Source organism: Amblyraja radiata, chromosome 16, assembly GCF_010909765.2.
Source record: "Amblyraja radiata isolate CabotCenter1 chromosome 16, sAmbRad1.1.pri, whole genome shotgun sequence".
Taxonomy (NCBI): domain Eukaryota; kingdom Metazoa; phylum Chordata; class Chondrichthyes; order Rajiformes; family Rajidae; genus Amblyraja; species Amblyraja radiata.
Genome location: NC_045971.1, coordinates 8,145,758 through 8,160,896, shown reverse-complemented (window position 1 = coordinate 8,160,896; position 15,139 = coordinate 8,145,758). Strand labels below are relative to the sequence as shown.

General features: G+C 48.0%; 1 protein-coding gene across 3 annotated transcripts in view; it reads left to right on the top strand.

Moving 5' to 3' along the window:
- The window catches only part of osbpl7 (oxysterol binding protein like 7), a 71,232-nt gene that overhangs the window by 38,581 nt on the left and 17,512 nt on the right, over positions 1–15,139 (top strand). For all 3 annotated transcript variants that reach the window (XM_033035027.1, XM_033035025.1, XM_033035026.1), the window contains exons 9-14: positions 555–638; positions 1,542–1,689; positions 2,328–2,464; positions 3,533–3,634; positions 4,342–4,476; positions 9,483–9,579. In XM_033035027.1, the coding sequence (XP_032890918.1) occupies positions 555–638; positions 1,542–1,689; positions 2,328–2,464; positions 3,533–3,634; positions 4,342–4,476; positions 9,483–9,579 (703 nt within the window). The remainder of the gene's footprint in view (positions 1–554; positions 639–1,541; positions 1,690–2,327; positions 2,465–3,532; positions 3,635–4,341; positions 4,477–9,482; positions 9,580–15,139) is intronic.

Sequence of the window (15,139 nt, the reverse complement as noted above, 5' to 3'; positions counted from 1 at the left end):
ATGCTCCTGTGCTTTCAGATGTAAACCTGGCACTGTTGCTCTTATTCAGTTATAATGACTGAATTATGTCTCTTGATTTGCGATGCTTCTAAAACCCCTGTCCCACGGTACGAGTTCATTCCAAGAGCTCTCCCGAGTTTGCCCTGATTCGAACTCGGAGATTTACGGTAATGGCCACTCGTCGGTACTCGGGGCTCTCGTGGACATTTTTCGACATGTTGAAAAATCTTCACGAGTCTTCCCGTGCTTACCTGCCGTTAGCGAGTCTTCCTGAGTACCTGCCGTTAGCGATTCTTCCCGAGTTCCTGCCGTTAGCGTTACGAGCCGCTAAGAGACGTCCCCGAGCTCCGACGTACCCGCTATGTTCATTCTCCGTGCTTACCACGAGTTTGATTTTTTTTTTTAAACTCGGGAGAGCTCTTGGAATGAACTCGTACAGTGGGACAGGGCTTTAATGTGTGGACCTGAAAATAGATTGAATTTAGACGAAAGGTTGGCCTTCCCCCCCAACTTCCTGCATTCACCATATAGTTTTTTCTTTTCAATGGTTCCAGGGTTTCCTTGCTGACAAATCAAAGAAGGAAAAGCGCACCTCCAAAATATGGTGCGCGCAAAGTTTTGCCAAGGACGAGACGAAGGTGGGTCTCTGTGAAATGTGTCGTGGTTGGAAGAGCCTTAAAGGTTGTCCATTGTGTCGCATAATCCAATCAAAGCTGAAGAAGAACAAAATTCATCGTCCACTCTCCCTTTGGTGTTGAAAATAAAGTGGGGGGAGCGTTTTCCCATCAGTATTCCTGAAGTTTTCTCCTCCTCGATTCATTCAGGTGTAGAACACGGAATAATCCAGCACAGGAGCGGGCCCATCGGCCCACAATTGTTTGTGCCTGGTTAAACTGATCTCACCTGCCAAAGGCAGACACAAAGTGCTGACTCAGCGGGTCAAGCAACATCTGCAGTTCCTTGTCTCCACGCATCATAAGTGATGGTCTGACTTAGTTTTGTGTTCTGTGCAGGTTGGGAATGTATATTCGACTGTCGCCCAAGCTCGGTCTCATAAGATCATAAGTGATAGGAGCAGAATTAGGCCATTCAGCCCATTAAGTCTGCTCCATCATTCAATCATGGCTGGTCTATTTCTCCCTCCTAACCCCATTCTCCTGCTTTTTCCCCATAACCCCGGACACCTGTACTAATCAAGAATCTATCTATCTCTGCCTTAAATTTATCCACTGACTTGACCTCCACAGATTCACCACCCTCTGACTACAGAAACTCCTCCTCATCTCCTTCCTAAAGGATCATCCTTTAATTCTGGGGCTATGACCTCTAGTCCTAGACTCTCCCACTAGTGGAAAGATCCTCTCCACATCCATTGTATTCACTATTCTGTACATTTCAATGAGGTCCCCCCCCCCCCCCCCCCCCCCCCCCTCGTTCTTCTAAACTCCAGCGAGTACCGGCCCAGTGCCGTCAAACGCTCATCATACGCCCCCATTTACTGCATGTTGACTGGAAATCATGTTCCTCTTTGCTGGCTGCAGGCCCCCGCTGATGCCTTGCGTCCCGCCAAGTTGCACGTCTCCGCGCCCAGCCTCCCCGACTGCCTGGACCTGAAGAGTTCTGCCCCTCTCTCCGTGAAAGAGGAGTATCTGCAGTTGCAGCAGGACTTCTGTTTGGCATCGAAGAAAGGTAATGGCGGGAGGGGCAGTGTGCGGGTTTCTCAGAACGACCGCTAAGCTTGTACGGATAAGGGCAGGTTAGCGTGGATGGAAGACGGACACAAAGAGCTGGAGTAACTCAGCGGGTCAGGGCGGCATCTCTGGAGAAAAGGAATAGGTGATGTTTCGGGTCGAGACCCTTCTTCAGTCTGAAGCAGGTTGTGAATGTATGTAATTCTGAAGATCCTCAGCCTGAAGAAGGGTCTTGACCCAAAACGTCACCCATTCCTTCTCTCTAGAGATGTTGCCTGACCCGCTGAGTTACTCCAGCATTTTGTGTCTATCTTCGATTTAAACCAGCATCTGCAGTTCTTTCTTAATCATTGCTGCTTGATGTCATCATTTCTGCTCGGACTTTGTTTTGGTTCTTCTTTGTCCGGTGTCAACACTTTCTCTTTCCTCGCATTATCCTGATGTCTTTGCAACCTCTGCAAACACTGGACTCCAGGGTTGGCGTCTGCACACCTTTCGCTTTCCCCCCCATTCCTTCCAAAGTTTATCCACCAACCAGTTGACCAGCTGGTGAGGGAAGGCGGGAATGTGGAATTAAGGTGGCTGTTTGGTTGATCGCGGTGACCTCCTTCATGCATTCCCTTCCTCTTGCTCTAGTGTTCTGGAATTTGAAGTCGCTCTTCAACACGCTGTCGATAGAGAAGGAGAGACTCAAACAGGTGTGGGCGGAGAAGGAGCGGGATCCCAGTGCATCCGCCGTCCAGATCGCAAACCTGAAGAACACCTTGTCGGAGGTGAGGAAGCCTCTTGGGTTACCCCGTCTCTCTGACCACCGACCGCACACTTAACACCAAACCTGCAACACACCCCCATCTTCTCAAAGTAGCAAGACAAGTATCAGTTTAGGTCAGGGATGGGCAACCTTGTTCTGCATAGGGGCCGGGACGCATGTCTGTGAGCGGATGGCGGGCCACATCTATCACGTGTACACATGGATCCCACCCACATCCCTCCCCGGATGGCAGGCAACAAATCACGTGTTCACAGAAGGTAGACAACAATGCTGGATAAACTCAGCGGGTCAGGCAGCCTCTTGCTGGTCTCACCTGCTGAGTTTCTCTAGGAGTTTTGTCTACCTTCGATCTTTCCAGCATCTGCAATTCCTTCTTAAACGTGTTCACAGAAGGCGCGTGGCCGTGCCGGCAGCTTTGCGCAGGATGCGGTACAGATAGAGCTCGGCGCTAAAGGCCGGATGATCACGGGGGGAAAATTCTGCCTGCGGGCCGGATGATTTTGGGTTTCGGGCTGCATTCGTAGACCATTGTAGTTTGCTGTTGAGGTAAGGTTGGGATTGGGTTTATACTGTATGTCATGTTGTTACTTGTGGGCGGTGCTCCAAGGCAAATTCCTTGTATGTGAATACTTGGCCAATAAACTTACTTACTTACTTATACATGTGGAGGAAGGAACTGCAGATGCTAGTTTAACCCAAAGATAGACACAAAATGCTAATGAACTCAGCTGGTCAGGCAGCATCTCTGGTGATGCTTCGGGTCGAGCCATCGATCGTTGTTCAACAGCTTGATGGTTGTTCATAAAGTTAGATTTTGTAGGTGTTGGTGGAAAGGCTCACCACCTTGTGAAGAGAAGGGTTGAGATGTTCGAAACCAGCTGCTCATTCCTGAGGTGCGATACCTTCAGATAATCACACCGCAAGATCGGCAGATCCCTGATCACCCACGCCACACTTCTTGGTGTCGAGGGATGTTGAGTGCTTTGAACCCTGTCTTGATTCTAACCCCCCCCCCCCCCCCCCCCCCCCCCCCCCCCCCGTGGCTAATTAACCTGGTGCCTGTCTTCAGGTCATGTCCCAGAACGCTGATCTCCGGAATCGATTGCACGGAATCCAGTGTCTCTCCAGCTTTGTGGAGACAACCCCATCGACCCCTGTCAAAGTGGAGGAGGTAGGTCAGAATTCTTGTGCCGAAGGCAGGAGATCTGTAGTTGCTTCTGTATGTCCCTGTATTCATTTGCTTTGGCAGAGAACTGGTTGTAAACATAGAAACGTAGAAAATAGGTGCAGGAGTAGGCCATTCGGCCCTTCGAGCCAAATATGATTCAATATGGTCAATACCCCATTCCAGCTTTTCCCCCCCATAGTCCTTGATTCCGTTAGCCCCAAGAGCTAAATCTAACTCTCTTGAAAACTCCCCGTGAATTGGCCTCCACTGCCTTCTGTGGTAGAGAATTCCACAGATTCACAACTCTCTTGGTGAAAAAGTTTTTCCTCATCTCCACTTGTGAGTGTATACTGGGATGTGGAATTGGAAGCATCTTCAATTTGGCAGAGGGGCTTATGATGACAGTCATACAGCATGGAAACAGGCCCTTCGGCCCAACTCGTCCATACTGACCATCTAAGCTAGTCCCATTTACCTGCGTTGGGCCCATATCCCTCTTAGCTTTTCTTGTCCATGTACCTGTTCGAATGTCATTTAAATATTGTTAACGTACTTATATCCTGTGAATCTATTCTGCTATTCATTTGTGACCAGTGACGTCTGACATCCATTAAAACTCTTCAATGCAAGGTGGTTATGCTTAAGGCAAGGGGTTAACAGGAGAGGAAGTAACTCAATGCATTAATCTGCTGTTTGATTTCTCTGTGAAGCATCTACAGGCACCACGCAACACATCCCTAATCAACCAGTTGTCCTTGGACAGCAGCATCTCATTATCTGAGTCCCACGTTGAGTACTTCGATGCGGAGGAAGTCATGCTGTCGGCCTGCTCTTCCTACAACGAGGTAAATACTGGGATCCAACTCGGCTGCGAGTCGGGAATACAATGAATCGGAAAGATGTCTAGTTCTATGTCTCAACGATGAGCATACTCCCCTCCGCTGTAGGTGAGCGGTGAGCCAAGAATGTCTTGGATTTGATCCATGACTCTAATGACATTAGCCAACCATTCAGGCCGGGAATTGCGAGGGCTGGCTGCGTTTCCAAGAAACAAGCAGGACTAACTTCGCAGGTCAATGATTTTTGAATCGAAAGCCGAGGGAAACGGGGAGTGAAGTGACAGTAGATCAACAAAGAAACTAAAGGCAAACGTTGGGTTCCTACCTAATGAGCAGCCGGGCACTTCAAAGCTAAAGGGAGTGGAAATGACAACAAAATTAATTGGCTTTTTAACAAAAAGAAAACAAACCCTGCCAACTGGGGAAGAAAAATGACCTAGTGGTCAGGATTGCCACGTGGATTGTATGACCCTCGGGGGAGGCAATGGGTTACTAAAGTCAAGGAATGGGATTTAAACCTTAGACATCCTTCGTTAGAATTAAACCAACTGGGAAGGAGTTGTTTAAAACCTATTTCATCCCCTGTATTTCCTGCTGGAACATAGAACAGTACAGTACAGGAACAGGCCCTTCGGCCCACAATGTCCGTCCTGAACATGCTGCCAAATTAAACTAATCTCCTCAGCCCACACGTTACCCTCACCGGTCACGGTGGCACAGCGGTAGAGTTGCTGCCTTGCCGCGATTGCAGCGCCGGAGACTCGGGTTCGATCCCGACTACGGGTGCTGTCTGTACGGAGTTTGTACGTTCTCCCCGTTACCTGCGTGGGTTTTCTCCGAGATCTTCGGTTTCCTCCCACACTCCAAAGACGTGCAGGTTTGTAGATTAATTGGCTTGGTATAAATGTAAAAATTGTCCCTAGTGGGTGTAGGATAGTGTTAATAATACAATACAATACAATACAATTCAATTTATTGTCATGTGGGGATCGCTGGTCGGCATGGACCCGGTGGGCCGAAGGGCCTGTTTCCACGCTGTGTCTCTAAATCTAAACTTTAATCTAAACCTAAATTGCGCCATTCAAATGTTCAAATGAGGTGCAAATGTTCGCAGCATGGACATAGCCAGCACTTGTTTCTTGAGAAGATGGGAAGTGTTGTATCTAAAGTGTTTGAGACTGTAGATTCTGGGTGGCTCCGGTTGTCTAATCAGTAAATGCATAAGTTTTCCAGTCATAGTAGCAATAGTAGGCCATTCGTCCCATCGAGTCTACTCTGCTATTTGATCATGGCTGATCCAGCTTTCCCTCTCTTTACTTCACTTTAGTTATACAGTGTGGAAATGGGCCCTTCGGCCCACCGAGTTCGTGTTGACCAGCGATCGCCCCTTACGCTAGCATTATCCTTACACACGAGGGACAATTTTCAATTTTACCCCGGCCAATTAACCTGTATGGGAAGAAACTGGAGCACCCGGAGAAAACCCATATCATAGAAACATAGAAAATAGGTGCAGGTGTTGGCCATTCGGCCCTTCGAACCAGCACCGCCATTCAATATGATCATGGTTGATCATCCAGAATCAGTACCCCGTTCCTGTTTTTTCCCCCATATCCCTTGATTCTGGTATCCCTAAGAGCGAAATCTAACTCTCTCTTGATGCAGATGTTGGTTAGTACCGAAGATAGACACAAAGTGCAGTCACAGAGAAAACGTACAAACTCCGTCCAGGCAGCGCCCGTAGTCAGGATCGAACCCAGGTCTGTGGCGCTGTAAGGCAGCAACTCCACCGTTGCACCACTGTGCTCAGTCTCCTGCCTACTCCCCATAACCGTTGACACCCTCACCAATCAAGTACCTGTCGACCTGCGCCTTAAAATGCAATGCTGCTTCTTGAGTGCATTGAAATTACTTGGAACTTAGGGTGAGTGTGGGAGGAGAATGACACTGGAAGTTCAGTCACGTTATTTTATTTACTTGTGCATGAGCTGGCGAAGTTGGCAGCCAAGCTGGAACTTATTGTTCAACCACAACTGGGGAGGCCGTTAAAATTAATTAGTCGGTTTGAGGTCACATGTAGGTCACGCTGTGTAAGAATGGCAGAATATTTTCCCTGAGATTTATTAGTTAGCCGAAAACAATCCGTGACCGACGTTGAGGATTCAGGTCTATTTAGCGACTTAAATCTGCTGAGGTTTATGGGGTGGCACGGCGGTGGAGTTGCCGCTTTACAGCACCGGAGACCCGGGATCGATCCTGACTACAGGTGCTGTCTGTACGGAGTTTGTATGCTCTCCCCGTGACCGTGTAGGTTTTCTCCGGGTGGTCCGGTTTCCCCCACACTCCAAAGTTATACAGGTCTGAAGAAGGGTCTCGACCCGAAACGTCGCCTATTTCCTTCGCTCCATAGAAACCCGCTGAGTTTTTTCCAGCATTTTTGTCTACCTTCGATTTTCTAGCATCTGCAGTTCCTTCTTGAACTGGTTTAATATTGGTTTATTAGCTCCTGTAAATTGTAAATTGCCCCTGGTGTGTAGGATAGAGCAAGTGTACGAGGTGATCGCTGGTCGGAGTGGTCGCGGTGGGCCGAAGGCAGCATACCGGAGGAGGACAAAGGGCTTAATTAGGAAAGGAAAAATAGATTATGAAAGAAAACTGGCAGGGAACATAAAAACTGACTGCAAAAGTTTTTATAGATATGTGAAAAGAAAGAGATTAGTTAAAACAAATGTAGGTCCCTTGCAGTCAGAAACAGGTGAGTTGATCATGGGGAACAAGGACATGGCAGACCAATTGAATAACTACTTTGGTTCCGTCTTCACTAAGGAAGACATAAATAATCTGCCGGAAATAGCAGGGGACCGCGGGTCAAAGGAGTTGGAGGAATTGAGTGAAATCCAGGTTAGCCGGGAAGTGGTGTTGGGTAAATTAAATGGATTAAAGGCTGATAAATCCCCAGGGCCAGATAGGCTGCATCCCAGAGTACTTAAGGAAGTAGCTCCAGAAATAGTGGATGCATTAGTAATAATCTTTCAAAACTCTTTAGATTCTGGAGTAGTTCCTGAGGATTGGCGGGTAGCAAACGTAACCCCACTTTTTAAGAAGGGAGGGAGAGAGAAAACGGGGAATTACAGACCAGTTAGTCTAACATCGGTAGTGGGGAAACTGCTAGAGTCAGTTATTAAAGATGGGATGGCAGCACATTTGGAAAGTGGTGAAATCATTGGACAAAGTCAGCATGGATTTACAAAAGGTAAATCATGTCTGACGAATCTTATAGAATTTTTCGAAGATGTAACTAGTAGCGTGGATAGGGGAGAACCAGTGGATGTGGTGTATCTGGACTTCCAGAAGGCTTTCGACAAGGTCCCACATAAGAGATTAGTTTACAAACTTAAAGCACACGGCATTGGGGGTTCAGTATTGATGTGGATAGAGAACTGGCTGGCAAACAGGAAGCAAAGAGTAGGAGTAAACGGGTCCTTTTCACAATGGCAGGCAGTGACTAGTGGGGTACCGCAAGGCTCAGTGCTGGGACCCCAGCTATTTACAATATATATTAATGATCTGGATGAGGGAATTGAAGGCAATATCTCCAAGTTTGCGGATGACACTAAGCTGGGGGGCAGTGTTAGCTGTGAGGAGGATGCTAGGAGACTGCAAGGTGACTTGGATAGGCTGGGTGAGTGGGCAAATGTTTGGCAGATGCAGTATAATGTGGATAAATGTGAGGTTATCCATTTTGGTGGCAAAAACAGGAAAGCAGACTTATCTAAATGATGGCCGACTAGGAAAAGGGGAGATGCAGCGAGACCTGGGTGTCATGGTACACCAGTCATTGAAAGTGGGCATGCAGGTACAGCAGGCAGTGAAGAAAGCGAATGGTATGTTAGCTTTCATAGCAAAAGGATTTGAGTATAGGAGCAGGGAGGTTCTACTGCAGTTGTACCGGGTCTTGGGGAGACCACACCTGGAGTATTGCGTACAGTTTTGGTCTCCAAATCTGAGGAAGGACATTATTGCCATAGAGGGAGTGCAGAGAAGGTTCACCAGACTGATTCCTGGGATGTCAGGACTGTCTTATGAAGAAAGACTGGATAGACTTGGTTTATACTCTCTAGAATTTAGGAGATTGAGAGGGGATCTTATAGAAACTTACAAAATTCTTAAGGGGTTGGATAGGCTAGATGCAGGAAGATTGCTCCCGATGTTGGGGAAGTCCAGGACAAGGGGTCACAGCTTAAGGATAAGGGGGAAATCCTTTAAAACCGAGATGAGAAGAACTTTTTTCACACAGAGAGTGGTGAATCTCTGGAACTCCCTGCCACAGAGGGTAGTCGAGGCCAGTTCATTGGCTATATTTAAGAGGGAGTTAGATGTGGCCCTTGTGGCTAAGGGGATCAGATGGTATGGAGAGAAGGCAGGTACGGGATACTGAGTTGGATGATCAGCCATGATCATATTGAATGGCGGTGCAGGCTCGAAGGGCCGAATGGCCTACTCCTGCACCTAATTTCTATGTTTCTATGTTCCCATGCTATATCTCTAAAGTCTAAACTCCTCCCACCAGCGCGAACTCGGTAACAGAACCATTACACTGCTGTACGTTTTGTTCCATTGTAGAATTTATCATTGTTTGCAATGCTGACTGGTGCAACATTGAAATACTTGACCTCTGCTGGAAAACTATCATTACTCAGAGGGGGGTGAATCTGTGGAATGCATTGCCACACACGGCTGTGGAGCCAAGTCATTGGGTATTTCTAAGGCGCAGATAGACAGATTCTTGATTAGTACGGGTGTCAGGAGTTACGGGGAGAAGGCAGGAGAATGGGGTTGAGAGGGAAAGGTAGATCAGCCCTGATTGAATGTCGGATTAGACATGATGGGCCGAATGGCCTAATTCTGCTTCTATAACCTATGACATTTACGCGGGCAGTTATAACATGAGCACCTGGACGGGACCAGAATGATTGCACATTAAATAATTTGAGTTCCTTTCTCTATCGTAGATGTCAGAGGATGACGACTCGACCACCAGTGAGATCACCAACAGCAACTCTGAGGAGAACCTGGATCAGGTGGAGACGGACATCCGTGAACTAACAGGTAGAGTCGTTGAGTTATGCAGCACAGAAACGGGCGCTTTAGACCATAACGTCCATGACCACCATCCAATGATCCAAGATGGTGGCCATCCAATGATCCAAGATGGTGGCCATCCAATGATCCAAGATGGTGGCCATCCAATGATCCAAGATGGTGGCCATCCAATGATCCAAGATGGTGGCCAACCCATGTGACTCTTTGTGTGCTAGCCACAGAGGTGTCTCCGCAATCACATGTTACAATCGCTCCACTCTTTTAAATCTCTACTCTGACAGCAACACTTCTTACTTTGCCTATGCTCATGTCATTCCCTTTATCACTGTGGATGGCTCAATTGCAACCATGTACTGTCTTTCAGGCTGACTGGTTAGCATGCTTGTGTTGTGTTCAGTTCTGGGCACCATGTTATAGGAAAGATGTTGTCAAGCTGGAAAGGGTACTGAGAAGATTTACCAGGATGTTGCCAGGACTAGAGGATCTGAGCTATATTGAGAGGTTGGACAGGCTGGGACTCTGTTCCCTGGAGTGCAGGAGGATGAGGGGTGATCTTATTGAGGTGTATAAAATCATGAGAGGAATAGATCGGGTAGATGCACATAGTCTCTTGCCCAGAGTAGGTGAATCAAGGACCTGAGGACTTGTTCCATACACCCACCATCCTTTGTGTGAAAAAGTTACTCCTCAGATTCCTATGAAATCTTTTCCCCTTCACCTTATACCTATATAAGGTGAAGGGGAAAAGATTTCATAGGAATCTGAGGAGTAACTTTTTCACACAAAGGATGGTGGGTGTATGGAACAAGTTGTCAGAGGAGGTAGTTGAGGCTGGGACTATCCCAACATTGAAGAAATAGTATAGACAGGTACATGGATAGGACAGGTTTGGAGGGATATGGACGAAATGCAGGCAGGTGGGACTAGTGTAGCTGGGACATGTTGGCCCATGTGGCCAAGTTGGGCCGAAAGGCCTGTTTCCACACTGTTTCACTATCACTCTATGCAACAAAATCTTTTCAATGTATCTCGGAACACGTGACAATAAACTAAACTCAAACTCAAGTGCCCATCTGTACTAATCCCATTTTCTACCACTTGCTTGGTGGCCTTCTAATGCTTGGTGATGCAGTGCCCAGCCAGTTACTAGTAAAATATCTGTGCAACTCTCCATTCTCTCTGCCAATTCATTTCTGTCACTTCAGTAACTTGAAGACCCATCTCCAATTTCCCCTTCCTCACATGTGTGTCAATCAGCATGCCAATAATCACCTGAGATTTTCAAACATGGTGGCGCAGCGGTAGAGTTGCTGCCTAACAGCGCTAGAGACCCGCGTTCGATCCTGTCAACGGGTGCTGTCTGTACGGAGTTTGCACGTTCTCCCCGTGACCTGTGTGGGTTTTCTCCAATATCTTTAGTTTCCTCCAACACACCAAAGACCTACAGGCTTTGTAAGTTAATTGGCTTGGTATGATTGTAAAATTGTCCCTAGAGTGTGTAGGATAGTATTAGTGTGCGGGGATAGAAACATAGAAACATAGAAATTAGGTGCAGGAGTAGGCCATTCGGCCCTTCGAGCCTGCACCGCCATTCAATATGATCATGGCTGATCATCCAACTCAGTATCCCGTACCTGCCTTCTCTCCATACCCTCTGATCCCCTTAGCCACAAGGGCTGGTCAGCGCGGACTCCGGTGGGCTGAATGGCCTGTTTCTGCGCTGTGTCTCCAAGCTAAACTAAAATAAGTGCAGGCCATTCGGTCTCCAACATGGCTAATCCTCTTTCATATCCACGCTCCCCCTATCCCTCGACACTGTTTGCATTCAGAAGTCTATCGTCCTGAATACATGCAGCTATTTGGCCTCCACGACATTCGGTGGTCGAGAGTTCCACAGGTTCATCACCATCTGAGGGTAGAATCTTTCTTCAGTGTGCTGAAACTGAACCTTTGTTCTGGACATTCTCCCTGAATCAGCCCATCTCGCTCCGTCAGAATTGTGCACACTGCCTTTGAACTCTATTGAACACAGGTCTAGTTTTGTGTTTTGGCCTCAACTCCACTTTCCTGCCTGTAGCCTCCCCTATCATTAACAACAAATCTTGGGGGGGGGGGGGGGCGGGGGGGGGGGGGGGGGGTGAACTCAGGCATTTAGTTTAGTTTATTGTCACGTGTACTGAGGTACAGTGTAAAGCTTTTGTTGCCTGCTAACCATTCATGGGGAAAAAAGTACAATATTACAATCGAGTCATCCACAGTGTATAGATACATGATAAAGGGAATAACATGACTAATGTTTAGTGCGAGGTAAAGTCCGATCAAAGATAGTCCGAGGGTCTCCAATGAGGTAGATAGTAATCCAGGACTGCTCTCTGGTTGTGGTGGGATGGTTCAGTTACCTGATAACAGCTGGGAAGACACCGTCCCTGAATCTGGAGGTGTGCGTGCGTTTTCACACTTCTTTACCTTTTGCCCGATGCGAGAGGGGAGAAGAGGGAGTGGCCGGGGTGTGACTCGTCCTTGCCAAGGCAGCGTGAAGTATAAATGGAGTCAATGGAAAAGAGTTCAAGAAGGAACTGCAGATGCTGGAAAATCGAAGGTAGACAGAAATGCTGGAGAAACTCAGCGGGTGAGACAGCATCTATGGAGCGAAGGAAATAGGCAACGTTTCGTGTTGAAACTCGGGTCTGAAGTAGGGTTTCAACCTGAAAGGTTGCCTATTTCCTTTGCTCCACAGATGCTGCCTCACCCGCTGAGTTTCTCCAGCATTTTTGTCTACCTTCAATGGAAAAGAGAGTGGTTAGTGTGATGGTCTGGGCTGCGTCCGCATATTCCCTGCAAGTCTGCAGGTTAATTGGTCTCTGTAAAATTTCACCGAGTGCATGGAACATCGATGAGGAAGTGCGATTAATATAGAACTGGTGTGAATGGGTGATCAGTGGGGTTGATGGGCCGAACGACCAGTTTCTATGCTGTATCTCTAAATTAAACATTACAAACACTGTCATTGATGGTAAAAAGCAACAAATGCTGGAGATGGTCAGAGTTTTCTGTTTTTATTTCAGATTTCCAGCATCTGCAGCATTTTGCTTTTGGATCACAGCCGTTAGTAACTCAACAAAAAGTTTTTCCTCAGCCGGATGGCAACAGAGAGTGACGGACTTGGGAGTTTGGTGTTGTGGCAACAAATTTTCACTCTTGGAAAATTCCTTTCTATATGGCGCGTATTGGGTCTGTGTTTAGTTTGTGAGATACAGCGCGGAAACAGGCCCTTCGGCCCACCGAGTCCCCACCGAGCAGCGATCCCCGCACATTAACGCTATCCCACACACCTTAGGGACAATATACCAAGCTAATTAACCTACTAACCTGTACGTCGTTGGAGTGTGGGAGGAAACCGAAGATCTTGGAGAAAACCCACGTGGTCACGGGGAGAACGTCCAAACTCAGTACAGACAGCACCCGTAGTCGGGATCGAACCCGGGTCTCTGGCGCCGTAAGGCAGCAACTCTACCGCTGCGCCACCGGCAGTCACATACCACTAAGTGGCAGGGGCTGGAAATGGGAAATACAACGATAATTTTGGAAGTACTCAGTGTCTATGGAGAGTGGAAGAGTGTTGATGTTTCAGGCCAATGCTCTTCCATCAGGTGAAAGATTCTGATGGTTCTGATAAATCTGAATAATTTTTTACTGTTTTTGCTCTCATTGGCAATGCTGCCTGACCTGGTTTAGTTCAGAGATACAGCATGGAAACAGGCCCTTCAGCCCACCGAGTTCACGCCGACCATCGATCACCTGTCTACACTAGTGCCATGTTATTCCCACTTTCTCACCCACTCCCTACACACCAGGGGCAATTTACAGAGGCCAATTAAACTTCAAAGCCGCACGTCTTTGGGATGTAGGAGGAAACCGGAGCTCCTGGAGGAAACCCATGCGCTCACAGGGAGAACATGCAAACTCCACACAGACAGCACCCGAGGTCAGGATCAAACCCAAGTCTTTGGAGATGTGAGGCAGTAGGCTTGACGTTTGAGAGTGTCTTCTTATCCTTTTGCTTCAGCTTTCTCATCTTCCTCTAGTATGGGGTGCAGGGGGGCAATATATATTTAGAAATGGAAAATCCTTGTCAACGGTCTGATTGGGAGATGGTTCCAGGGCGCCACGGTGGCGCAGCGGTAGAGTTGCTGCCGTACAGCGCCAGAGACCCGCGTTCGATCCTGACTATGGGTGCTGTCTGTTTGGAGTTTGCACGTTCTCCCCATGACCACGTGGGTTTTCTCCGGGATCTCCGCTTTCCTCCCACACTACAAGGACGTACAGGTTTGTCGATTAATTAGCTCGGTATCATTGCAATTTGTCCCTAGCGTATGTAGGATGGTGCAAGTGTGCGGGGATCGCTGGCCGGCGCACACTCGCTGGGCCGAAGGGCCTGTTTCCGTGCTGCATCTCTAAACTAAAACTAAAACTAAACTGAACGGGACATAAACAAAAGAATATAAAGTGGATAAACTCAGCAGGTCACGTTCCAATGGGAGTACCTGCTCCTCTGCTCCACCTAGTGGTGGGGGTTGAGGTTCGCAATTTACACCTCTGCGCATGAGTGGAATTTCTGGGTCAATCGTATACTATGCAAGTTATTTCTGGATTTCCGTGGAAATAAACTATATTTCCTTTTAAAGCAAATAAAGCTTTAGGAGTTGATGTTGATTACTCCAGCCCCGCCACATCATAGCCAGTGTAAGGGTGGCACGGTGGCGCAGCGGTAGAGTTGCTACCTCATAGCGCCCGTGACCTGGGTTCAAACGGGTGCGCTCTCTACTGAGTTTGCACGTTCTCCCTGTGACCTGCGTGGGTTTTCTCCGGTTTCCTCCCACGCCCCAAACACATGCAGATTTGCAGGTTGGTACACAAAATTGCTGGGGAAACTCAGCGGGTGCAGCAGCATCTATGGAGCGAAGGAAATAGGCGACGTTTCGGCCCGAAACGTCGCCTATTTCCTTCGCTCCATAGATGCTGCTGCACCCGCTGAGTTTCCCCAGCAATTTTGTGTACCTTCGATATTCCAGCATCTGCAGTTCCTTTTTGAACAGGTTTGTAGGTTAATTGGCTTGGTATTAAAGGTATAGGCTAGGACGGGGTTAGTGTGCTGGAACCGCTGGTCGGCAGGGACTCGATGAGCCGAAGGGCCTGTTTCCATGCTGTATATCTAAACCTAATTAATCTCTGCCACCTTCCGCCAGCTGTAATCTCCATTCCTTTCCTTAAGACTCTTGGCCATCTCCGCAGCCAACGATTCAATGAGAGTTTATTGTCACATGTACCTAGGTACAGTGAAATGCTTTGTTTTACATCCGACCCAGTAAAATCATACAGCAAACCTTACCTAGGCAGTGCTCGAGTGTCTCCATGTTCTTGCACTGACAAAGTTACAAAGGTTCACCCAACAGTCCTGTGGGGCTTCCAGCCCCCTCACGTGGCAGCAGCCCTCCCCACCCCCGGCCAGGTCCTCCCTCCATTCTCGGTGATGCCCCCCCCCCCCCCCCCCCAGGTCCGCCTTTCA